Raw genomic sequence first — 25,468 nt, forward strand, 5'->3', positions numbered from 1 at the left:
TTTAACAATACACAGTTCCATCAGTGCTCTGGCAAAACTTATAATGGGTAATGCCTGTGAGTAGACAAGTCAATAGGGAAGCATAGTAACTCGAACAAGATGAGCCCTGTAGCGAACAGTAGTGAACCCAAGCAAGCAATCCTCAGGTAGTTTTTCAGGAAGTCTCAAATTATAGTGGTGTTTTTTTTTCCCTCCCCACATTGAAGGACTTGATTCATTCCTTCCCCCCCCCCCCCCCAGTGTGCTGGTTTTGGTTGAGGTCGAGTTACTTCATAGCTAGCATGGGGTGATGTTTTGGATTTGTGCTGGTAACAGCGTTGGTCACACAAGGATGGTTTAGTGAACAGTGCTTGCACAGAGCCAAGCCCTTTTCTGCTCCTTACCCTACCAGCTAGCAGGCTAAGGGTGCACAAGGAATTGAGAGGGGACACAGCTGGGACAGCTGAACCCAAAGTACGCAGCAATATCTCATACAGTGTCTCATGCTCAGCATGTACAGCTGGGAGAAGGAGAAACGGAGGATGTTTGGAGTGATGGTGTTTGTCTTCCCAAGGGATCATTACACATGATGGAGCCCTGCTGTCCTGGAGATGGCTGAACTTCCCAGCCTGACGGTAAGCAGTAGCGAATGCATTATTTCTTTAGTTTTGCTTGTGCATGGCTTTTTCTTTACCTACTAAACTGTCTTTATTACAACCTACGGGTTTTCCCACTTTTACTCTCCCAAATCTCTCACCCATCCTGGGGCAGACTGACTAAGTGGCTTGCATGGTGCTTAGTTGCTGGCTGGAGTTAAACCACGACACCTAAAAATTTTGATACTGTCAATATGTTGCTGCTTATCAGAACTGACTGAAATGCTTTTGTTAAGCAAAACTAGCAAAAAGGTCTAGTTCTACCAATTAATCTTTTGTGATTTCAGAAAGCTACTATGCTGGAAAAATAACTAGGCAAGGAAGAGATTCAATAGCATGTAGAAACTGCATATTAGCAGTGCAGTTTGGGCAATCCTAGTTGTGCAGTTAAAAGAAAAATGCAAGGCCCAAACCTGCCTGCTTGTGATTGCCCCCTAGTGAAGAAGGCCTGCTCTCTTCCATGGCGGTGTTTCATACAGACTGGTATTTGCCTTGTAAAATGGAATGAGGAAGCAAGGCAGAATTTAAAGCAGGATAGTGCCCTGGCTCACCAACCAAAAGCCACTTTGGAGGAATGTCAGTGTTATATGGTGAGATGTGGTGTGTTATGTGGTGAAACAGATGTATTGTAATGGACTTGCCTTATACATGAATGATTTGTTCTCACCATGCTCCGAGAGTTGAATACAAAAAAAGAATCAAAGCTGGAAAAAACCCACAACCGTCTTAATGTTTCTGTTCTTTAAAACTTTTTGAGTACATCCACACAAACATATTTTACTCATTCTGCTATTAAAACCCTTATGTTATAGCTACTGATAGAGTTACCTTGAATCAAAACAATTTTGTCCTGTAGCATTTTGGGACCATTTTCCTTTGCTTTGTTTCTCAGAAGATGCACCATTGGATCAGTAGTAACATTGACTCCTCTAGCAGCCATGTGCCTGCCCTCTTGCCATTTCATATTGGTGTTGCCTGGAGTAACTTGTATGTATACACGACCACAACTTTCAGAAAACTGTCACAATAGAAAAATTTGGACTCAACTGGTTCAAGATGTGTAAATCACATTTTGAGTAACACTCTTTCCCCTGATTTTGGGTCTATTAAATAGAAAGCTATAAACAATAAAGGTGGCAGGAATAGAACTTAAAAATTATTCCTGTAAGTTCTACCAAATTAACGTTTTAGTATCCCTTCAAAATAAGCAGAACTCAAATGATGCCTCTGGTAGTTACTAGGATGGAAAAGGTACTGTCTTGTTTCTGGTGGTGGTGATCACTGTCTGCCTGCTACAACTGGGACACTCCAGTGATGATTAATGTGTGTCCTGTTCTGTTTGTTTTGGAAACTCATGCAGCTCTAGTGCAGTGCCATAGGTTGACTCCAGCTCCTCATGCAGTCTGAGGTGGTGGGGAGGCACACTCAAAGTTTTGCCTTGGTTGAAGTGCTTTACTTCAAATCTGTGGTAAGAAGTACAGCCATTAGCACACAGCCAGGGCTTTTCTGGCACCTAACATGAAAAACAACATCCAGTGAGAATCAAGAATGTCATTCTACCTCCTACCAACCCTAAAGCAGAGAACTTAAAACAGAAATGATGGAATTTTGGATGTGAAGTCCTAACAGCAACAGCAAGTTGCCCAAACTACACTGAGAATATCTAATCAGGATTAGCCTTTAAAATAGATGCCTCAGAGGAGTGCAAACTTAGAATGGGATACTGGTAAGCTGACTTGTGCATTGCAACAAATCCAGTTGCAGGATCCGGTCCTAATGCTTCCACTGCCCACCCCCTTTGCAGGAGTTAAATACTCCACAGTACTTTACTCAGAGGCTGTTTCTGTAACACTCATAGCTTAAATATCTATGTACCTAATGGACTTATCCCTAACACTGCTCTAAGGGAGGGAAGTGGCATTAACCTCATTTTGCAGATAAACAGTGGAAGCCATGATGGCTGCACTGCATTACATCCTGTGGAGCAATGGCACATATGTAGTATGTGTAAAGATGCTGTTATGGCAAATAGCTGTATTCACAGCAAGACTGACAGAGTTTTGGTATGTCTTCTGTTCCTGCCTTGCACAGGAACATTTATCATAACTTATCATTAATTTCCCAGCTATGGATTGCTTTGCTCAGCCTTGGAAGATGTGGAGACTAGAACAGTGCCACTCAACACACTGAACTCTTTAACAGCAGAGCCCAGGTTCTCTCTCACCACAACCTCGGATGGCACAGGGGCCCAAGCAAAAACCTGTGTGACCAACATCACAGACAATTTTTTATTATTTCACTCTATGATGGGAAATGTCAATATTCTTTGAATGTTTTGCTGAAACAGAAGGGGGGATTTCTTCCCCCCTCCCCCCCCCATAAATACAAAAACCTGGGGTTTTATACATTTGGAAGGGCAAGTAGCAATATAATTAACATATCAGGCACTAGTTTTTCCATATGTGAACAGCACATACCTTGAATGCCTTGGGAACTCTTTTTACGTTTAGCCATTTCTGAAGTTATTCAAACTGATGCTAACTGACGGTGCCGGACAAAGGTGAAGCTCTACGCTCGCCTGTCCTGCCCTTTGGTTTGTGACCTGGCAACCTCCGACCAGCGCACAGGGTCAGTTTCGAAACTCCAGGGAGTGCACCCAGCCGGGCGGCAACACCAGGAAGCGGGTTACGGGCGCCTGTCTCTTATGTAAGCGTACCGACCCGCCGGCAGGGCGCTCTCCACAGGCTCCAGCTGGTGCCTCCACCCCGCAGCCAGCGCCTCAGTATCCTCTCAGCGGGGCCGCCAGGCTCTCCCGACCGGGCCGCTTTCCCTCTCCCCGCGCCTCGTGCTGTCGCCAGGCCCGACAGCGGCGGCGCTCGGGAGCCCCTTCCCGCAGCGGCCTTTCCCTGCAGGGAAGCGTGGAGGGGAGCTTCCTGCCTTTCTCGGATGGCGCTAGGCGGGACCCCGACCTCCCTCGCCTCCACCGAGGAGGCCCGGGAGCTGCTGCCTGCTCCATCCGCTTCCCCACCTCAGCGGGTCCGTGCGCGCGCCCCCGCAGCCAACGGCCGCCCGCGCGCCGGCCCGCCGGGCGCGCGCGCTGACGTCACGGGCGGCTCCTCTTGGGCGGGGAGGAGCCGCTTCCCGGAGGCGTGATGTAACCTCTGCCTTCGGCGGTCCTAAGGCCCGGCGGAGGAGCGCGGCGCGGCGCGGCCGCTGCGGGGGGCAGCGCGGAGCGGCGGGGCGGTGAGCGCTCTGGCGGCGGCGGAGCATTCGCGGCGGGGGAAGGGAAGGGACGGGACGGGAGGGGCGGGGCGGTCTCGCAGGCGATCGTGGCTGTCGGTGGAAACATGGTGCCACACGTGAGGCTTATGTAAAGTGAGCGGCTCCCGGCCCCGCCAATGGGGGAGGTGCGCGGCCCGCCCCCGCCCGCGTCCCCCGCGCGCGTCACGCGCCCGCGGCCAATGGCCGCTCGGGTGGGGCGGGCTCTGCGGGTCCAGTCACGTTTCTGCCTGTATGAAGTCGGTGCCGGGCTACGTCGGGCGGAGTGGACGTGGTGTGCGCGGTGAGTCCGGGTGCGCCGGGCGCTGGCCCCGCGGCGGTGCCGGTGCATGGGGGAGGCTGTGGGCGCTCCGGTGGCGGCGGGAGCGGGCGGCAGCCGCGGTGGGGGGGGGGTGTGCGTGCACAGAGGGGCACCGTCTCCTTCCCCCGCCCGCTGGGCCGAGGTTACGTAACCCCCGCGCGCCGGGGCTCTCCCGTTGCTGGGGAGACGGGACGGGGCCACCGGCGGGGCGGGGCACGGAGGGGGTCCGGCAGCGCGGTGCCCCCCCTCACCCCCCGGGGTCGCTGAGGCTCGGTGGGGAGCGTGGCAGCGGGGGGGGCTTCGGCACTCACACACACACACACACACACACACACACACACCCCCCTCGGACCGAGCGGGGCACCGGCTCCGCGCTCTCTCCTCGGACCGGGCCGCGCGGGGCGGGTGGCACGGCCCGGCCCGGCCCGTCTCTGATCGGGAGGGGGTGTCCGGAGGCACAGATATCCCCACGCAGCTCACGGGGCAGCGGGGGGGCTGCGAGGGACGATTCTGCAGCGCCTGCCCTTTCACGGCCCGTGGGGGGCCGCGCCGGGGCTCTGAGAGGCGGCGGTACCCCCGGATCAGGGAGGGAGCGGGGCGGCAGTGGCAGTGCGTACGCCGTGGCGGCCAGGTCGGTGTGGAGCCAGAGTGCGGCGGGGCGGCTGCAACCTTCCGGCCAGTGTGTGTGGGGCGGCCGGTGGCGGCGGGCCCGCTCCCCGGGCGCTGCCCGGGTCTCCGCTCCAGCGGCGAAAGGTCAGCGCCGGGGTTCGGAGGGAGCGGGAGTAGGCGTGGGGAGCACCTTTGGGAACACACGTGTTCCGGCCCGGTGAGCGCGGCCTGTGGTCTCTCTTGTAGGGACAGCGCTGTACGCAGCGGGCTGGGGGGGCTTTGCGCGTGTGTGGAGCTGTGTGACAGGCAGTAGCCGCATCTCGGTGAGATACTGGGGTGCGTGAGCTACAGGTAGAACGGGCAACAGGTGCTGTGGGTTTTTGCTTTGGGTGTAGGTCTAAGGACACTCTGTTCCTTGAGACGGTGTGGTTGTGCTGCTGTTGACATTAATTGCATGTTATTACTTGCGTGATTGCAAAACAGTTTATGTAAGTACAGTTTCATGCAAATAGATGAGCGGCGTGGTAACAGTCAGGCTGACACTTTAAAGCCAACTTTCTGTAATAGGTTGGGATAGGTGTATGGCGTTTCTCTGTGTAACGCAGGAGCTCAAAAAGTCCCCAGAGAGGTCAGTATGAGTTGTCTGGTACTTGGAAATTGTATTCTGGTGAAACAGCAGTTTGGCTGAGGCAGAGCATGTGAAGGATTTTCAAGAAGCATTTTCATGTTTCTACACTGTGAGGTTTCTTTGGTTTTTTTATGTTCAGATGTAAGACCCTGAGTTTCACAGTGTTGTACATCTGGGACTGAATAGCTGCCACTGATGTATTTACAGGTAATGGGGAAAAGGTGGAGCTTCTGTAATGATTCCAGAGGTATGATTGTCTGGTCGAGTCAAAAGTAAAAAATTGATATAGTTTAGTGAGGAAGTGTTTCAAGTTGTAAGTGTTGTTTTAAGCACTGTTTACAGGTGGCAGTTAATGTTAGTTATCGTTTGTCGAAACAGCAGCTATCTTTTGGAGCTGGCTTTTGCTTTTGTCAAGGTAAAACTTGAATGAATCACAATGATGATCTACTTGAATGCAAGTGGTTAGTTTTGGTAATATAGGGTTGTTGGTAAAGCTTAAGTATGTCAAGCTGAAACGAGGGCCTCAGTGGTGCCGCTCCATTCCACAAATGCGTCCTGTTGCATATTAGATTGTTTGAGGGCATAGCATTTGGTGAAATGCAAATTTTTCCCACCTTCTAGGGTGTCTCAGTGTCTGTATGTGTCCTTGATCTTCTCAGTCTTGGGCAGTGTATATGCACTTTACACAGTGGATCTTAAATGCAAAATCGGAGCAGGGCCTAGAATTTGCTTCACATCAGGGAGAGTGTCCCTGCTGGACTTTAACATCAAGTTACTTCTTGCTTATGGTTGTGTGTGTTTGTGTGCTCTTGTGATGTTTGGTTTTGCCCTTTTTTACTGAAACTTGCATTACTTCTGCAAAGTGAGGAAGTTTCACTCTGTCCTTGCCTCATCCGAGGCTTGCCGCTAGCTTTGTGATTAGGACACTGTCCTGAGGTGTGGAGTTCTTGTTCTGGACTGTGGAGGTTGGTTACCTTGCTGGGAGAACGTGTAACAGGAAAGCCAGGGCCTGCGGCCTAGAGTAGAAGAAAAAGGTAACATGATTCCGTTTTGGTGGGGGTTTGGCCCTCTCAAGTGTTTATTTCAAGGTAGAGGGGAGAATGCTTTAGTTGGGTGATTGGCATAATGTCCAACACTGTGCAGTGAAGGAGCATGATCTGTCCTGCCTTGTGAAGAGGTGTAATTTGGCTTGATCTAGTCCAGAAGGTAAAGGAATGGAAGGCAGGATTTTGGCTCTTTTGCACTTCCTTCAGATTCAGTGAATTTTCTGGTTTAATTTATGAGCCCAAGACTGTGTGGTTTTGCTGGGCTTTTTGTTTATTTGCCACTTGGTAGGACTTGTTGTAGGCTTCCTCTGTTCATTTTAACACATGAATGCTATCTGTGAAAATCTAATCCTCCTTTTTACAGCTTACTCTTACTCCTTTTGGGTTTCCAGAGAGGCATTAAAGAGACAGCATACCGTGGCAACTGTTGGTGTAATATCTCTCTTCTCTTTGGGTTTTGGGGTTTTTTTTCCCAGTCAGGAGATTAAAATACATAACAACTCAGTTTATCAAATAAATTTACTTGAACCTGTCCCAGGATAATGCATTTTTATAGTAATAAATTTCCTCTGTGAAGAATTACGTTTTTGAGTAACTTAGTTTTTTACTTTTATGATGGAGTTTAGCCATAGTGTGAGAGTAGAGTGAAGTTGGGAAGGTGATTGGAAATAGAGTTCTGGATTTTTCTTTTACCTCAGACTTTGTTATGACCAGGAAGTGTTTGTTTTAGATACAGACTGATAAACCAGTTTTCTTTTTCCTGGGTTCCTGCCACACCCTTATTTCTCCAACAACTTTACAAGTATTAAAAACGTCCTTTACTGCAGGAGAACTTTTTTAACCCCTTGAAGTATAAGCACATCCTACGAGTTACTGTAGGATGAGGTATATTTGGTATGGTTTAAAAGCAGGTAGGTTACCAGTAGCCAGTAGAACAAGTAAATTATCACTTGTCTAGATCAACTGTAGTGTTTTATCTATAGGGTTGCTATGGTTGGCCCATGTTAAAAGGGAACATCATGTTCTTAGCAAGGTGTTGTGAAATACTTGGCAGGAATGTCCTGTAGACACTGTTCCGTGCTCATAACATTACCACATCATAATTAGTAGATAATCAGGTGTTTGAAAAGCAATTTGTGTGTCCAGTTCTGGTACCATGGCCTAGAATTCCTCTATGAGGATGGTGGATTACGGAGATTAACTGGGTTGTCTTTCTGCATTTGTACTTTCCACATCCACTTGTATGCCTGTTGTCCAAATCTTAAAGTGTTTCAGTATGTATGATGGTAACCTGGGCTTTGCAAGCACTGAACAGCAAATGAGTTAGTATCTGTAGTATTCTTTGTGATGTAGTTTTATCATACTGAAGGGCTTTGATGTGCACTTTGGGGATGAGGCTGGATGCAGGTAGTAGTTGTCTTGAAAGTTATGCCATTGATATTTAGCGTGCAAGGTGTCTGTCCTCTCTTCTGCTTTAACCGCTGCCTTAAACTTAACCGCTGCTCTAGCAGGCGCCAGGCTGCTAACACTGCATGTGTTGTTGATAGTAAGCCAAACCTTTTGCTCCACCTTCTGATGCTTAGAGGGGTTGTTGAGGGGTTGTTTTCTTATTAGCTACAAGTGAGATGAAACATACTTCACCAAATGAATTGAAGGCATGGGAAAAGAGAATGCAGCAGCCAAAAGCACACTTTACAGGCTAATGTTATGTGACTTGTTGCTGTGATTTCTTGTGGCCCTAGGCAGAGGAGCCCAACATGAAGAAGGGTCAGATGGTTTGGGTATGTCTGCAAAGGCTGTGGAGAGGCTCTGAAGCCATTATTTAGAGCACTTTGCTGACAGTGAGCCAGCAGCCATATGTAGTAGGAAAGCACCCGAACACATGGGTATCCACATGCCCGAGCATACGCACAGTGATCTGGTACTTCAGTAAGTGGCTTAGTATATTGCCAGACATGCTTGTGCAGCATGCTGGTACTCTGCCTGCCAGCAGTGCTGGAACATGGGCAGATCAGGCTTCAGTGCTTTTGGTTGGTATTTCTAAGGTTATCATTTAAGTGCAGATAGCGTCTTTGTGTCTAAATGCCTGCACTGGGATTGTACCAATCCAGCACAGAGTTCTGTTACTTGGTCCTCTCTCTGAGTTCCTGAGGGACAGCAGCAGCAATGTACTGTTTAATGCAAGTTCCTTAAGGCTGAGGTTCCAAAGAGCATATTTTCCCTGCTTATCCACAAACGCAAGTGAAGTTATGAGAATTTTTTTTGTGTGAGTGAAGCTGTTGTAAGGACAGGAAAAGCTTTTGTACAGATGTTTTCAGCTGCAGCTGAAGTAGTGTGTGGTAGTCCTAGAGGAGCCTTCTAGTGTCTGTGTTTTGGTTTGGTAGTTGAATTTCAGTAACTTTGCTTTTAGAACACAAAAAGAAGCAAAGTTAAATTAATATACCTTGAGATGGTATAATTATGGAGTATGACTCGTTTTTCCTTCATTTTCTCCCAATAGAGGCAAAAGTTATTAGGGATGCTGAAGGGGTCCAGAATCTATGTGCCATTAACATGATAAGTGGACAAAAACCCACAGAGAGCATGTTTACTGGGGTAAGAGTGTAAGGTTATTCTGCAGATGGTCTGAGCAAGGCTGCAGAAGTTCAGTGCAAGCGGTACCAATGTTTATCCTGGAAAGATGTGACAGCGGGGAAGAGAGCTCATTAGTACATCAAGCTGGCAGGGAAAGACTTTGGGGGTTTGCTTCCAGCTGGTTTTGAGTTTACTGTGGTAATTCTTAATGCTGTCATTTTTCTCATGGACAGAATATAGATCTCCTTGTATAGATGGCTTTCAAAAGGCGAACCAAAGCTGTACTGCCTTTCAGACATCCAGTCCTCAACCAGAGGCACTTCACTGTGAAATAACACCTGTAATTTTTTGTAATTTAAGCTTAAAGGGACAAGATGAAGTGGTGAGGATGTCCAGTACTTCTTTTGTTGGTTTGAGTTCCTGTCCTCCTTATTCCTTGCGGCTTTTGTATCTTCGTATGGCTTTTGTGTTTGACCTTACTACACGTACTTTGTGTTTCTGCTGCTTAGTTTCTTTAATTGTACAAAGATCTTCAGTATATAAAGCACTTCACCGATTTCTTTGCATCTCTACCAAGGTTTCCTCTGTGACTCTTGATTTCAGTACTGATACAGCCAACTCGTAGGACAAGTACATGATGTTTCTGAGGTTGTCTCACTCTGTGGAGTATATTACTGATGCAGTATGCTCTATTAGCAATAGCGAATTTATTTGGCATAAAGTCTGCCAGAATGGGACTTCATTCTGACTGAAAGTTTTAACTGGGTATGAGCTGCAGCAGTGTCTAAAGAGCAGCATTACCCTGGAACTTGTGTAAATCAAATAACTCATGGTGAAAATCTGACCTTTTTTAAGGGAGGAGAGCAGTAGACGTGCAAACATACTGCTTAGTGGAGATGTGAGCAGATATTAAAGTAGAAATATAGTGTAGTAGATACTTTAGAGAGAGTTGACGTGCAAATATTAGAGTTCTGACTACAGATCTCCTGCTTAATAATTTCTCCAGTTCCATTCAGGAAAAGAATAGCATTCTGTCTTTAGGAAGAAAATCAAATGTCTTTTTAGATGCACACTCCATACAAAGATGTTTAGCTCACCTTTTAAGAAGGTACCTGTTGTAAGACTGGAAGGAAGGATGCCTGGAGACTGGCTGTAGGGCAGCTCAGGGTCACTGTTTTTAGCTTCTTCACAAGATACCTTGGCACAGGCAGCAGTCATTTTGTCTGTCAGAGATGTATGTATGTGCTCACTGTTTTTCTTAATGACAAATACCAGACCTGCTGGCAGTTAAGCTTAGCTCTGGGCCATGGTTTATTATTCAAGGTGAAAAAAATCAACTTGAGAAAGACAGTTTCTGGTGGCTTTTGGGGATGGTCAGTCCGCATCCAGTGTGGAGACCTGAGCACAGGTGGTGGGCTGAAGAAGGAGTAATTACCTGAAATGGTTAAAATAAGCTTTGTTTCTGCTCTGGCAGAAAAGAGCAATTTCTGTTGGAGGATTGATTCTGAGTGCTTTGGGGGTGGAAAGGGGAGGAGAGATTACTTTAGTACTTGGCTGCTTATAGCTGCAGGAAAGCAAACGATGAGTCAGGAGCTGGCCCAGGTTAGTCAGCAGAGCACAGATGAGATTGACCCTCCATGAGGTGAATTTGGTAAGTTCGGCAATGTGCTGGTACCATGCTGTTCATAGTAAAACCAAGCTGACTTTGTCCTCTGACCTCAGGCCAACTTTTTGCTATTAGTGACTTCATGGGGAGAATAAGCAGCTTTAAAACCAACACAACTAGTCTAAAACTAGAAGGAAACTAAGTAAGAGTGGCGCCATGGGTGCTTCAGGAAGAGAAGTGACTGGTGACATGTGCTTGGGTTCATGTAGGAACCATCACCTGAGGACTGAGGGATTGGTTTTTTTCCTGTTTGGACCTCTGGGACATAGCTATGGAAGTTTCTTTCTGTGATGGATGTTTTAAGATTATAATCTGTGGAAGAAGAAATTCTAATTCAAATACGTAATTCCAAATCTTATATTAGACAATACTCATTCTTCAGCTAAGATGATCTCACATGAGTGCTTGATTTTGAAATGTACTGTGTTGATATTTGTATTATCTAAACAATGTTCTAACAATAAATGAAGATCATGGAGATGGAATTTTGGGGGGGTTCCTATGTTTATTAAGTAAACAGAATTTGGTGAATAGCTCTTCCGTGTGTTTCTTAAGGAACCAATTTAGAAGTTATGTTGCCATAATAGTTAACATTTTAATCAGTAAAATTTCATGGAATCATAGACTGTTTTGGGTCGGAAGGGACTGTAAAGCTCATCCCTTTCCAGCCGGCTGCCACAGGCAGGGACGCCTTCCACTAGAGCAGGTTGCTCCAAGCCCCTGCGTCCAACCTGGCCTTGAACACTGCCAGGGATGGGGCAGCCACAGCTTCTCTGGGCACCTTGTGCCAGCGCCTCAGTACCCTCACAGGGAACAACTTCTTCCTAATGTCTCATCTCAGTCTCCCCTCTGTCAGGTTAAAGCCATTCCCATTGTCCTGTCCCTACAGGCCCTTTTCCAAAGCCCCTCTCCAGGTTTCTTGTAGCCCCTTTAAGCACTGGGAGCTGCTCTAAGGTCTCCTCTTCAGGAGCCTTCTCTTCTCCAGGCTGAACTAGCCCAGCTCTCTCAGCCTGGCTCCAGAGCAGCTGCTCCAGCCCTCACAGCATCTCCATGGCCTCCTCTGGACTTGCTCCCACAGCTCCATGTCCCTCTTGTGTTGTTGCCCTAGAGCTGGATCAGGACTGCAGGGGGGGTCTCACCAGAGCACAGTAGAGGGGGAGAATCCCCTCCCTTGACCTGCTGCTCACACTCTGGGGATGCAGCACAGCACTTGGGGGGTTTCTGGGCTCAAGCACACCCTGAAGCCGGGGCATGGGGAGCTTCTTTGTCACCCAAAACCCCCAAGTCTCCCCCAGCCTTTGTTTGTGCTTGGGATTGTCCCGACCCATGTGCAGGACCTTGTACTTGGCCTTGTTGAACTCTGTGAGGTTCACAGGGTCCCCTTTTCCAGCCTGTCCAGGTCCCTCAATTTCTTGCATTTTCTTTCGTTTTGTATTTCACAGAATCACTTACATGGAAAATGAGCTTCCGGGTGCGTGCTTTGTGGAATATATTTTTTTTTTTACATTATTGGGCTTGTATTGCATTATTGAATTGATTTGATTTATATTTTCTAAGTAATTTTTATCTTGCTTATAAAACACTTTTTTTTTTTTTTTATTTAATAGGAATATATGGTGCTGACCCTTTCAGATTTGGAAAGATTCTGAGTTATAAATTCATTAAGGTGAGTGTCTAATGCTGACCCCAAGAAAGTGATTGTTTCTCTGAGAGTCTGAAATGATTTTTATGTTGTTGCTGCTTTGTGTGCTTCCTTTGAGCTGTAATTTCAGAATACTAGAAAATAAAATGATAATCAGAGCATTATATTTTTAAAGACCTGTTACATGAATCATGAAAGCACTTGTCAATTATGTGGCTTCCTAAATGGTTAGGAAAGTGAAATTTAATGTAGTATACAATATCACATTTGATATCTGCAGTATTTGCTGTGCAGAAGTTTATTAATCAACTTCTAGTCTTTCTAGTGTTCTTGTAGGTGTGTTAAGGAATTTTAAGGTCATAGCTTCCAGCAGTATTTCGTGGTCTGCTTTCTAGTGGGCTCATACTATTCTAATCTCTGTTTGAGAAGTTGAACATAAGGCATTGGAGATACTGGCGGATGCATGTGTTCAATGTGTGAGAAGCTGATGACCAAAAAAAAGCTTATTGCAACTCAGGTGGTGTGTATGGTACTTGACAGCAGACTAGACAGTCAGAGTTATGGAAATATTTGGAAAATGAAGAAAAATTGATGGTTATCAGAGCAAAAAATGGAAACAGCTGAGAGCGTAAAGGAGAATGATGGCAGCATGTCATGTGTGATGCAAAGAACATTTATCCAAGTTGTTTTATGTGATCTGATGATGGGACAGTGTTGACCCAAGACAGGAAAGAGAAGGATAGCAGTACTGTAATATTGCAAAACCGGTGAAATTGTAACTGGGATTTTTGAGGATTAATGCAACAGTTTTGGATTAATCTAAATGATAAAAAAACCCCAAACAACTAGCTCTTTTTCTAGGTCTAAGAAGTGTGATCTGAATAGGTTTTTAAAACTCACAACTTTCTCTCTTCAGGTGTGACTTCAGGTCTATACAGAAAATTAACTTGGTTGGGATCCCACAATACAGGTGTGTTCCCTGAAGCAGGTTGTTCATTCTTTTCTAATAATAGAAGTCTTCTGTGTTTAGAATAGATATATCTTGGTATCAAAGGAAATGTCCCAAGTACTGTAGTCTTTGTATACTGGTCAGATACTCCTGTCAAAAAGACCTTCTTGAGGTGCCATACATAGGTGAACTCTTTTAGTTCTTTGGGATTTGGGCATATGTATGCGTTTCCTCTAATAAATAATAGAAAATGAGAAGATAGGATTTACCTGCCTCTAATTCTACTCAAACTGATAAAGTGCCTGGTGTCCATTTCTTGTATTAAGTTTGACATAAAAATGTTTTTGGTGTAGATTTGTCTTAGCTTTCAGTTAAATGGTAAAAAGGCTTATCATGACAATTTTGAGTAGCTTATAAGGACATTGTTTCTTAATGTGTTCCTAAATGTGTTAACTAGATGAAACTAAAATGATACAAATTAAAATTGCTTATACTGCTATTGTGAATATCCCCTTTCAACCTAGACTTTGGTAAACAGTTTTAGTTTGTTTGTTAAATTGTCATGATGGTAGTCATGAAACTGCTGTAGTCATCAAAGTGCTGTGTCACTTCATGAATAGTCAAGCAAGACCTTGTGGCTGATTTCATTGAACATCTTGATTAGTGAAAACAGAAACCTAACTCCATTAAGGAAATACAGATTACCGGGAGATGAGCTAGTGTGAGGGAATTGGAAAAGCTGTCTTTAAACTGGGATTTAACTAGTGCTGAAAGACATCCCACTTTTTCAGTGTCCAAGCTAAAATTTGCTATATCTGCAAGTGGCAGAGCAATTTCTGATGCTTCTCATGGTCAGAGATACAGAGCTTATAACTTAAATTCTGTTTTATGACTTTTGATAGAGGCGAAGCGTTTGAAAAAACTACTGTACCCAGATTTGTATTGTAATGTGAGACTTGTAGAACTCAAATTACAATGTTATGCAGAATGGAATGTTGTGAATAAATTCTTCCCTAAGTCTGGCCAACACAAATGTACTTTTAACAGTTGGTAGACATGCAGCATTTTAAATTCAGGCCTGGTACCATGGGCTGTTTTCCAAAATGGTTGGCTTGGGATTTAACACTGTGCCAAATCTTTGTTCCAAACATTCTTGTTGCATATTCAAATGATGCACTTAAAGTGATGTAATTGTTAGACACCCAATTGTTGCACTAGATTTAATAGAAGAGCTTTAAGATATTCTTTTTCCTGTTGAAATTCCCAGTGTCTTTCCTGGCAAACTGTTTTTATTAGGAAGAATAATAGTGTTGATGAATTGTTAGTACAGACTTCTGAATTGAAGGAAACACTACTTTTTTAAACTGTGAGGGTGGGTGAGCACTGCAACAGATTGCCCAGAGAGGCTGTGGATATATCCATCTTGGAGATAATCAAAAGATTGGTACCCTAACCAAGCTTCTTAAGCACATGGAGCTCCTGTTGACTACATCAAGCATTTTGCTCTCTCTACTGGAGAGGCTGTCCCTTCCTTCGTAGTGGCCGCGTCAGCCCATACAGACTATGTATGTACTGTGCTTGTACATAGTATGTATGATACCATACTGACAATGAATTGAAAGAGGTATTTTATCTAGTGTAGAAGCTTGTTTTATTTTAAAACTCTGTAAGATCTTATTTTAGATTAAAAGTGTTTGAAATGCAAATTTGTATCTGGATGACAGTTTAATGTGTAACCAACATTTATCTACATAGGCATGGCATAACTGTGAGCATCAATCTGGTATCTGTTTGAAGAGGACACTGTTGGGGGGCCCAGGTATTTCTTTTATATTTTATAGTTATAGAGGTCTCCGGACTGTAATGGTGAAAGGTTTCCAGTAGAAGAGGATGAGACAAGAATTAAGTGCATGTGGGAGACTCTGGACCTAGGCACCTCATGCTTTTGATGCTAGCTGGGAGGGAGCTTGATAAACACTTTCACCAACTTCCCATAGAAAAAACAGGTAAGAAATATGCATAATTGTTCCAGTCCATGTTAGTAGAAAGATACTTCCACTCCCACCCGCTAGAGCTTATGCAGAAAATACATTGTTCTGTGTTGGGTTTAGAACTGTGATTTCAGTCATGTATACACTCATTCGGAACTATTTTTGTTGCTAAAAACTGGGAGTTTACTTATTTGAATCTAAAACATTTTTAGCCTAAACTTGTACTTACTCTCAAATACAGGTTTAAGTTTCTTCACTACAGAAACAATGTGATTGCAAGCATCCCTACCAGGAATGCAGGGTGCTTGTGCTCACCTCTTTCTTCAGTATAGGTGCTGCTATAAATTCAGGGTGTTATTTTTTCTTATAAGTCTGAGAATCTTTCCACGTCCCACCTCCCTAGAAAATGTCCTAATGAAGGCTTCTTTTAATTGTTCTGTCTCTTGGCATAAAAGAGGAAGCTGTTAGTGTTATCGGTGGTGAAGCTCTACAGTGAGACAAGTTGCTTTTGGGATTTTCGTTTGTTTTTCAACGCTTTTTCCAAACGTTTTGCTACTACCGAGTGTTTAATTATTGTCTAATTGCACAGGGAGAATGCATTCATTGTAGATGTTACTTTTCAATTTTCTCTAAAACTGCATGACATTATTAAATCCTTGCTAGTTATTTGTTATACAAATGAGAAAACTTACGGTTTTGCAAAACAACCATCTAGAAGACATGTGGAAACTCTTGTTTTTAAGATCTTATGGAAAATTGAGTCCTGACTATTAGGAAGGTCTTCTGTTAGTGTTAGTACACTTAAGAGCCTCCAAATACATCTACAGTATAGACATAAACTGTGGTATCCCTCTTGCTTCAATTGGGGATATTGTAAGTTCATATTAGTTGCAAATTTAGACTTAAATCTTCATATGTTTTCCTGTTAGTTCTTGAATTTGATTATTTTAATAATGAATTTTTTTGTTGTTCATTTGTTAAATACCAATGCTGTACATGATATGTTTTGTGTGAAAAGAAATCTGGAAAAAAAATCTGTTCTCTGAATGTGGTCAGGTCTCTGCTGGAACAGGATTTCTGGGTTTAAATGCCAAAGTTTCAGAAGAAATTTCTCTCGTTAGTGTTCTACAGACCTTCTTAGGAGGATTTTTCAAAAGCATAAACCCATTATTTCTTCAAGTGTTTGTCCATACATATTGTGGTGTGTTTTTCTGGGAACGCTAAACTTCAGGCTGTTTTCATTGTCTTACTGCAGGATAATAGAGCTACTGTAGCTAATGAATAAGCAGAAATTTTCTGCCCATCTAACCTGGCATATTAATGCCTCCATTTGTCCTTAGGGTTCAGTGGAATTATATTGCCTTTCTCATACACTGCATCAGGATCTTAGAGTTCTGTCTTAGTCAGAATGACTTGGGGAGGCTTGCTCTGTGTAGAAGACACAAAACCAATTTTTTTTTTGTGAGCCAGTTGCCTTAAAATCAAGCATAACTGGTGTCCATTTAAGATTAAAACGCTTTTATTTGCAGAGTCAAATTAGACACTATTCCTTAAAAGATCTAGAAAGATGGAGCAGAAAATGAAGAACAAACTGGCTTAACTTACTTCTCCCAAGATCAAGGCCAGAAGAGCATTTCCTCTGTTTCCATGTGACTGTCTGCACTTGTTTACTGTATTTGGTATGAGATTGGTATCTTCCTCAAACTATAGTAATGGGTGAGAACTAAGGCTGGGAAATCATGCTAGCTTTTACCTTTCCATTCTCATTTGGTTATTGATTTGAAGGTAGTTTTCAAATATGTAAGTGGGATGAATATGTGCAATTTATTATGCCATTTTGACTGAGATTACTTTCAACGCTAATTAATCTCGCTGGGATGACTGACCCTCTGTGTTCCTGAAATGTTTTATTGTGCTTGCGAATGCATGCAGATGTTCTGCTTAAGGTCTTCTCTGCCTGAGAGCAGAGTCTAGCCAGATGAATCAGTTCTTACCTAAAATTACAGGCATAGAGCATGGCGTAGGGTAATTGCAAGTCTGTTCTGTTTTGTTTTTTTTTCCACAGTATTTCCAATCTCCTGAAAAATCTCTGCAAATTTATGACATATATTAATGTTGCTACTTTGGAGCTCTTGTTTTAAAAACAGTCTTTGTCCTTATTTCCCTACAAGCTGTTGGGAGTCTCTCATAATGTTTTTCCTGTTCACTCCTATTTATTCTTCCTGTATCACTTACTTTGGTGTGTGCCTCTGGCACTGAAGCTTTTGAGATTTTGAACCAGAAAATACTTTGTGCAAGAAAGCCTTTCAGTGACATTAATCTTCCAGTGCTGTCCAAGAACACCATTCCACCTCAAGGAGTCGAGTCAGTTCTTCTTGAAAGATACCTTTAAAAGGTCCAATTTGTATTTTCTCCGTTAACCAAGATAGTAGTTTTTGTTTCTGGCACCGTTGTCCTCAGGCTCCAAATCATACTACTGTAATGCAGTTATGTAGGAATCACATAGACACATACTGTGGGCAATGCTGCAGAAGCTCTGACATGTTACTAGCTGGAGACAGAAGTAAAGTAACTTAAATGTTTCCTGACACAAGTTTCTGCAAGGTATCAAGAGGAAGAAGATTCACATTGTATCTGCTATAGGCCAATATCCATTTCTGTTGGTGATTCACTTAATTTGAACTCATTGCTTACAATAAAAATAATTTGAAAACCCCTGCAATCTTTACTGTCATTGAAATTATTCAACTCTTGTTCAAGGAGGCACAGGAAATTCTTTCAAAGTTATTGTGCAGTCTATATATGTATATTGGGAACAATTATCTTCCAGCAAAACAGTGCACCTAAAGAGCAGTATTGAAGTTTCCTATAGATCCCTGGCAGAAGCTAGACTAGCTGTGAGGGAAAAAAGAGAGGAGACAAGACAACGGATAATATTTGGAGGTGGAAGAAATTACTCATCAGTGGTTTAACAGCTCAGGATTTCAAACCGTAAGATTCTACATGCTAGTTAGGGCACAACTTCATTGACTCTTAAACTTCCAAAAAAATTAAGAAGCCCCAAAGAAAAGACTTGGGGGAAATAATTTTCCAAGGGCAGGCTGATCTTAAAAGGTACTTGCAGACAGCTCTTGAGCCTGAAGATACTATGGCATATGTAATATGCTTTGAGTTTGAAATTCAGAAGAGGTTTCTCACAGTTAAAGACTGAAATACAAAATCTTTGCATTCAGACTAGGAAAGCTGTAATACAGTCATTGCTCTTCCCATAAATACCACAGTTTTCCTGATGTAGGTGTTAACTGTAATAGTGAGGGTGGTGAGGCACTGGACCAGGTTGCCCAAGGAAGTGGTGAGTGCTCCATCCCTGGTAGTGTTCAAGGCCAGGTTGGACAGAGCCTTGGGTGACATGGTTTAGTGTGAGGTGTCCCTGCCCGTGGCAGGGGGCTGGAGCTGGATGATCTTATGGTCCTTTCCAACCCTAACTATTCTATGAATACTGGGGTAATTCTTTTTAAGGAATTTAGGGCTACCCTAAGAGTCTGCTCATGCTTATGGATCTATCAGTAATGATTTATACAGTTTTCTTTAAGGGATTTAAGTATAGCAGCCTTAATCTGATTGGTTGGTTGATTGCTTTGGGTTTGTTGGGTTTTTTTTGGTTGTTGGTTTTTTTGTTTTGTTTTGTTGTTTTTAAGAGAGTGCTGTTTTCCCGCCCGCTACCTCTGAAGAAGTCTTGTAACATGGTGTACTAGCAGCTCGTGTTTTTTCAGTTAGGCAGTGTGCTTTTTCTCTTGTATCTAAAGCTCTTCATAAATACCATTTGGTCAGAAGAATAGGAGGAACCGCCTACCTTGGGTACGGAATAAAATACGAGTCGTGTCTAGTTTGACCTTAATTCCTACATGTCAGACCTCCTTTTCAGGTGATGCTGTGGCTGGCTTTTTTCCAAAAGCTTCATTTTAGTCACAGTGGGGTTGAGTAATTTTGGTGCAGGTATTTGAAATGAACAAATTGCTGTAGATGATCTCCAGAGTTACCTTTAACCAGCGCTGAGATGGTAAAAAGCCTTAATTGCTAGCTGAGTAGTTTGCTGGAGTACCTTTACTCACTGAATCCTCTGTAGAACTTTACAACCTCTGAGTTGCCCTCTGAGGCATCATCGTACAGATAATAGATGAGAAGTAGCTGCTTGAGTGGCTTCAGTTAATGAACCAGATAGATGCTCATACTTCTGCAATACCTGAAGTAGTGATAAGAGCTTTTCCTGGGTTAGAATGGATTAACACTTTTAGAAATTGCTCCCTACCTTTGCAGTAACAGGAGGTTTGTCTTGTGCTGTCCACATAGGTATTTCCAGTGCCACCTTCTGTATTCACTCTCCTGGATCCTTTTGACATTTTCAGTCACTCTCAAACAAAATGAGTTATGATTAATACTGCATTGTTAAGCACTGGCTGTGATACTGGAGGTAGTAGCATGGATACCACTGACCAGTCAGGCTCATGCTGAGCATGTGTGGCCAGAGGGGACTCTAAACAGGGAATAAACCTCATTAAAATGTCTAGCTAAGTAAGGCAAGTGAAAGTGTGAGCTTTATCTACCGGAGAGATTAAATCCAAGATGAGCTGTCTGATCTAGTTAATCATTGGTCACCTGAGTATGTGCCGTTCTAAAATAGTAGTGGAGTTTCATCTAAGAGTAAATACTGTTTTACTGCCTGTTCTTGTTATGTAATTTTTAAAACAGAAGAGGTTTAGTCCAGAAAAAACCTACTCAAGTGTGATTTACTGCCTGCATGCTACTGTTCAATGCAGCAGTGCAACAGGATGCCCATTCAGTCTGGATTAGAGTACTTGAAGTCAATACATGCAGAAGTGAAATGTCAGTGTATTTTACTCTATACAAAAGAGGTTTTGCTTATTAGCTAAATGAAGTACTAGTGAATAATCTTGTAAAGGAGAAAAAACCCCACTATTTATATATATTCGTATACCATTGCTGGTAGCTTAAATGAATATCCTCACACGACACTTCCTCTTTCAAGTGGCAGGCGATACCTTGCATATTAATTTGGCCAAATGAGGAGATGATTAGTATTTTTTTCTGAAAAACTCAAAATAAATGTAAAATGTCTGGAAAAACAGCAGTTAGGAGGGTAAGAAAAGAGTTTCAGTGTTTTTTCTTGGGGGGAGGGGAGTTGAATCATAGTGTGTTTTAAATGAATATTAAGTTCATGTTTTCTCTTACAGGCTTCCTAATAAATGAATGCATTAGATGTGTGTGTTTAAAAGGGAGATGCTGCAGTTAATATTAGCATATCTTAGTTGCAGATTTCTTCATTAACTTTGTTATTCCAGTCAGATTTATTAGTCAACAGTTGTAATATTTAATATTTTAAGGGAACAAAGAGGAAGGAACAAACATGGTTCTGCTGTTTTAAGCGCAACCCCTTTTTTCCTGATGCTGAATTACATTGTTCAGAGAATCTCAATTTATGGTTTTACAGTATTGTCTCTCGTTGCTGACATAGATGAGGAAATGACTCAGATTAAATATATTTTATTCATAAAGTTGAATTGCTTTCGAGTACTTCTTTATCTCTTCAATATTAATCTGTTCCTAATTCATTTCAGTATCCAAGCTAGTTTTGAGCCTGGTGCATTAGAATTGGCTTTTAAAGTAGGGATTTTTGTTTGTTTAGTTTTAAGCTTACTTTTCTAAACAATGCAGAGGGTTTTTTATTCTATATATCCCCCTCCCCCCAAATGGTGGTAATCAGTAGATAAAGTTCTCAGCCTTTTCTGCAGGATTTCTGTTGTTGATAAATAGGTAGGTTTGCTTACTCAGTTTCCCTGACCAGTCTACCTACTTATGATGCTCTTGTACAGAAATATATGTGAAGAATTGGAGAAAATGGCAGAAATGATCCTAAAAGAAAAACCAAAGCAATGCATTTAAAAACCAAACAAAAAACCCCAGACCGGCCAACCTCCAAACCAAGCAAGCATTCCTCTCATGTCTGAATGGAATCTTTTTGTTCATCAGGGTAAACTGGAAAACCAGGGGAATGGCTTCACTGACAATAATAGCTATTGGCCAAATCCAGGCAGTAAAATTGTCAAGTGTTAAGTAGGAGAATAGAAAAGAAGTGAATATTTAAAGTTTTAAGGATTTTTTTCATGTTTATTCCACTTATTCTTTCTAGTAAAAGCCCACCCAAAAAGAGGAAATGCCTTTTGTACAACAAAACATTGTTAGGTGTGCAGTTGTGTTAAAGTTACTTTTCACTGTGCAAATGCTGAATATACTAACCATGAATGTCGCCATTTTGATTTCATCAGTCAATGGGAATTATAGTTTGTCAGCAAACAAAGAAAATAATGTTGTTTTTTCTTCCTTCCCTTCCTCCTCAGATTTGTTGGTCACTTCCAAGCACCATTTGTAGAGAGAGAAAATTCTGAATATGGCTTGATTTGCTCTTGGTCTTGGCAGTGTTTCTAATGAGCGTCCCATGGACTCTGTCAAGTTCAGGGGGTTCTACTCTAGCACTGAGGAGGAGAACCCTGAGCAGCAGCCTGGTATCAGTGAAAACGTTTCTTCGTCATTCTCTTTAAGAGAGCAACAGAAAATGAGTGATTATTCTGGACTTGCCAATAACCATAGCCAGATGATTGCTGAACATTCAGACATTCAGACAAAGCCTGAACACTCTCATGAAGTTCTTCAGGAAGATATTGAAATGAGCAGTGGATCCAGTGGCAATGACTTCAGTGGAAATGACACAAATGAAAACTACTCGAGTGGGCATGATTCTCATGGCCATGAATCTGATGAAAATGGGAAAGATTCAGCAATGCTTATGGAATCTTCAGACTGTCATAAAAGGTAGTAGCTAATATTAAATAAATGTCAGTTTTGTTTTTGTCACCAAAGACTTTTTCAATTTGAATCTAACTTCTGAATAATAACTACAGTGTTAAGTGTATCCTGTTCAGATTGAAGCTGAGTGTTTTAGTTAACTTCTGCTTTTGAATGATGTAAATCGTGTAATGTGTTACAATTTGTAAAGATAAGGTCTCTAGTGTTCTGGCCCAGATAAATTCTAGTCTTCTCATCATTGTGTGTTTAATTTGCCTTATTTATGGATTTTTCTTGTAAAGTTCTAGAATTGTTTATCAAAAAGTGTCAGGCTGTTCTTATGTGTAAGGATGCAACTGTGCTATTTTCATCTTTTAATTAGCTTAATGTACAGAGCAAAGCTACAGGAATAACAACCTTCTTAGGCAAATAGGTAACAGTTATAGTTTCCAGTTGTTGCACTAAGCAGAAGTTTTCAAAGTATTTTTTTATTCTAAATAGTCATTAATAGGAAATTGTGAAGTTATAATGAACAGAAAGTTTTGTTAGGTTTACCAATATTAATCTTTCTTTCCTTATTCTAGTTCAAGCTCAAATGCATTTAGTCTGATGATTGCAAACTCTGAACACAATCAGTCTAGCAGTGGATGCAGGTAAATTAATATGCATATATTTTTCAGTAATTTGCATGTATATAACAGCATTGTGTTTTATTTTTTTGTTTTGTCTGAAACTGGAGGAGTACACAAAAAGTCCTGTCCTATCCTTGATTCTTTTCCTGTCCATAATCAGTAGCAGGTCCTAATAACCTCTTGGTTGAATTAGAGTTTTTTGTTGCTGTTCCGTGCAAGTTGTGCACCTTTCAAGTCATCTTACTTTGTATTTGGTAGCTTACATCTTACTTTTGATTTGGTAGCTTAACTCAGAAATTTTAGTTTTATGGTTCACTTGCTTCAACTGTAGTGGGGTTTTTTGAAGCTTTTCTTTAAATTTTCTGCTAATTAGAATTTAGTCTGAAGCCCTTGCCTGGGGACAGTCTAGAAGTGTTTCAACATCAGAATTCATCCCGACAGTTGGATGTGTTCTGATGTCCAGCAGCCATATCAGCTGCCTCTTCTGTGTTCCATTCGCCAGGATTCAAGCCTCAAGTCTGTAATGACAAACCAACATCAGCTACAGGAATCTTTCTGTGTGAATTGTGCTTCTGACCTTGATATCCTTGAGAAACTTGATAGCATTGAAGGCTCAAATCTGAGCACTTCAGAGTGCCCTACTGTATTTGTTGGGTTTTTTAAGTCAGCTTCTGATCAGGAGAACAAAACTAATCCTGAGTAGATCAAGGATATCTAGGTATATATGGTGTGCTGATGTTAAGACCCCTATCTATGTGTGCTTACCTGAAAGTGTTTCTATCTGATGCAGTTCCTGGAGAAGTGGTAAATTGCAATTACCCCTTTGCACCATTTGGTGCTTGATGAACTTAGTTTCTGTGTCTCCCTGCAGGCAGCTGGAGATCTAGTTCCAGGCTATATTTTCTATTGGAAATTGTATTCTAGAGTTCATGCTGCTTAGTATGAGAAACAGTGTGAACCAAAAACATTTCTTAATCTTCCTTTGCCATTGGTTCTATTTTCTTCATGGCAAGATTTTGGGGGGTGTGGGGTGGTGGTGAAGGTTACTTATTACAGGTTGTCTTATGTCTCTTTGTTTTAAATTTGATTAATAGCTCTCTGCTCAGAAATAAATACAAATCTAGATGGTGCAGTGTTTTCCCCACTGTTGGGCACAGTGCTAGAGGGTTAAAGGGCAGATCATCTTTTGGGAATGGGAGACTGAGCGTATCTAGAGAATGATCTTTAAAGGAAAGACTAAAATAGGCTGATAAGCTATAGGTTTAGTCTTTGATTCTAAAACTACAGGGCTTTGGATTACATATTGGCACCAACCAGCTACTTAAACTGATATCTGTAGGTACTTCCGCAGTTCACTGTCAGCATAAAGATAGGAGCTTCCCATTTTGTTTTGCAGAACTTATTCTGTCCTTTGCAAGTCTTGCCTTCCATTTCTTTGGCTACTGTGCCTGACAGCATTGATCCTTGATAAAACATTTTTGTGTTGTATAACTTATTGTCCAAGGAGGCCTACCCTCTCTATTTGCTGCTGCTGTATGTGAATTTACAAAGGTTTCTTTTCCTGTAAAAATAAGTCTGACTGCTCTCATAAAGCATACTCAGCGAGCACAAAACCAGCAGCATGCTGAGTTGTTTCATAATCTTTTTCCTCTCTTTTCTTCTCTACTGCCAGCATAGAGGGTTCTTCTATTAACAAGGACCCGTTTGATTGCATCAGTCCAAACTGTCAAGCCACGTTGTAGATGTGATTTTAATATACCGCATGAACACAATGTTTCCCAAGGGAGTACTGTACTCTTTTGTCTTATTCTTTACTATTTGTTAGTACAAAATGACCACTGCTTAAATGAATGGTAGGCTTCTTGTATGTTTCAGTGTAAGCAGGAACAATGTGTGTTCTCCAGTACCAGCCAGCTCTCCAAGCTTTTTTAGTCAGATGATTGATATACCTGAAGGACTTTAGCAAACTTCCAGGACAATGTTCAGAAATCCTCCTGAAAATTACCTGGGAGCTTGAAACCACTTTGTTGGGCACTTGCAGTGCAGTTGCCAAGTCTATTGTTTCTACAGGGTTTCTTAAGAGTAACAAGTGCTACCAGCCATGACAATCAGGTGGTAAGAAAGGCCTTCCTTTTGATGGCAGAAAGTTTATTTTCACAAAGGTTTAAGAAAAGCTCTAGAATGCTGCTGCTAATTGTGACTGATTAGCTTTTGAAATACATTAAAAAGAGAAAGTCAAAGTTGGGTTGGGTTTTTTTTTCCTTTTAACTGCTTTGTACCCACATGCCATCTTTTGTCATCCTTCCTTTCCCTTCCCTTAGCTCCTTTTCTCTTCCTTTTTGATTTTGCCAGCATCTCTTAATGGAGAGAGATATCAAGATATGCAGGAAGGTGATAATTTTCTGACATTGGAACTGATAATCTCTGTAGTTTGGCCTTCTGCATTGAGATGGCACTTCCAGATATGCACCTGAGAAATGTGAATGTAATTGCTGTCTCCAGCCTCCTGATTTTTTACCCTGTTGTATATTTAGTCAAGTTTCTTTATGTATTTTCAATGTATTGCCATGCCTAACCGGGATACATTGTTCCAAGGATTTCTCCATTTGTTCTGTTAACTTGGTGCTCTCCCATTGCCATTCCCTTTTCAGGGAC

The 25,468-nt window shown here is 42.4% G+C and overlaps 1 protein-coding gene across 7 annotated transcripts in view; it reads left to right on the forward strand.

The window, feature by feature from the left end:
* The first annotated feature begins 433 nt into the window (after window positions 1-433).
* PER2 (period circadian regulator 2) overlaps window positions 434-25,468 on the forward strand; it is a 52,418-nt gene continuing 27,383 nt past the window's right edge. The window contains exons 1-6 of one of the 7 annotated variants that reach the window (XM_065675452.1): window positions 434-614; window positions 12,346-12,404; window positions 13,297-13,350; window positions 15,085-15,335; window positions 21,737-22,208; window positions 22,766-22,834. In XM_065675452.1, the coding sequence (XP_065531524.1) occupies window positions 21,835-22,208; window positions 22,766-22,834 (443 nt within the window). In that variant the 5' untranslated portion in view covers window positions 434-614; window positions 12,346-12,404; window positions 13,297-13,350; window positions 15,085-15,335; window positions 21,737-21,834. Of the gene's footprint in view, window positions 615-3,811; window positions 3,879-4,103; window positions 4,198-4,886; window positions 4,969-12,345; window positions 12,405-13,296; window positions 13,351-15,084; window positions 15,336-21,736; window positions 22,209-22,765; window positions 22,835-25,468 lie in introns of those variants that run through there. The other 6 variants (XM_065675453.1, XM_065675451.1, XM_065675456.1 and 3 more) reach the window with 6 other exon arrangements.

Source organism: Lathamus discolor, chromosome 3, assembly GCF_037157495.1.
Source record: "Lathamus discolor isolate bLatDis1 chromosome 3, bLatDis1.hap1, whole genome shotgun sequence".
Lineage (NCBI taxonomy): Eukaryota > Metazoa > Chordata > Aves > Psittaciformes > Psittacidae > Lathamus > Lathamus discolor.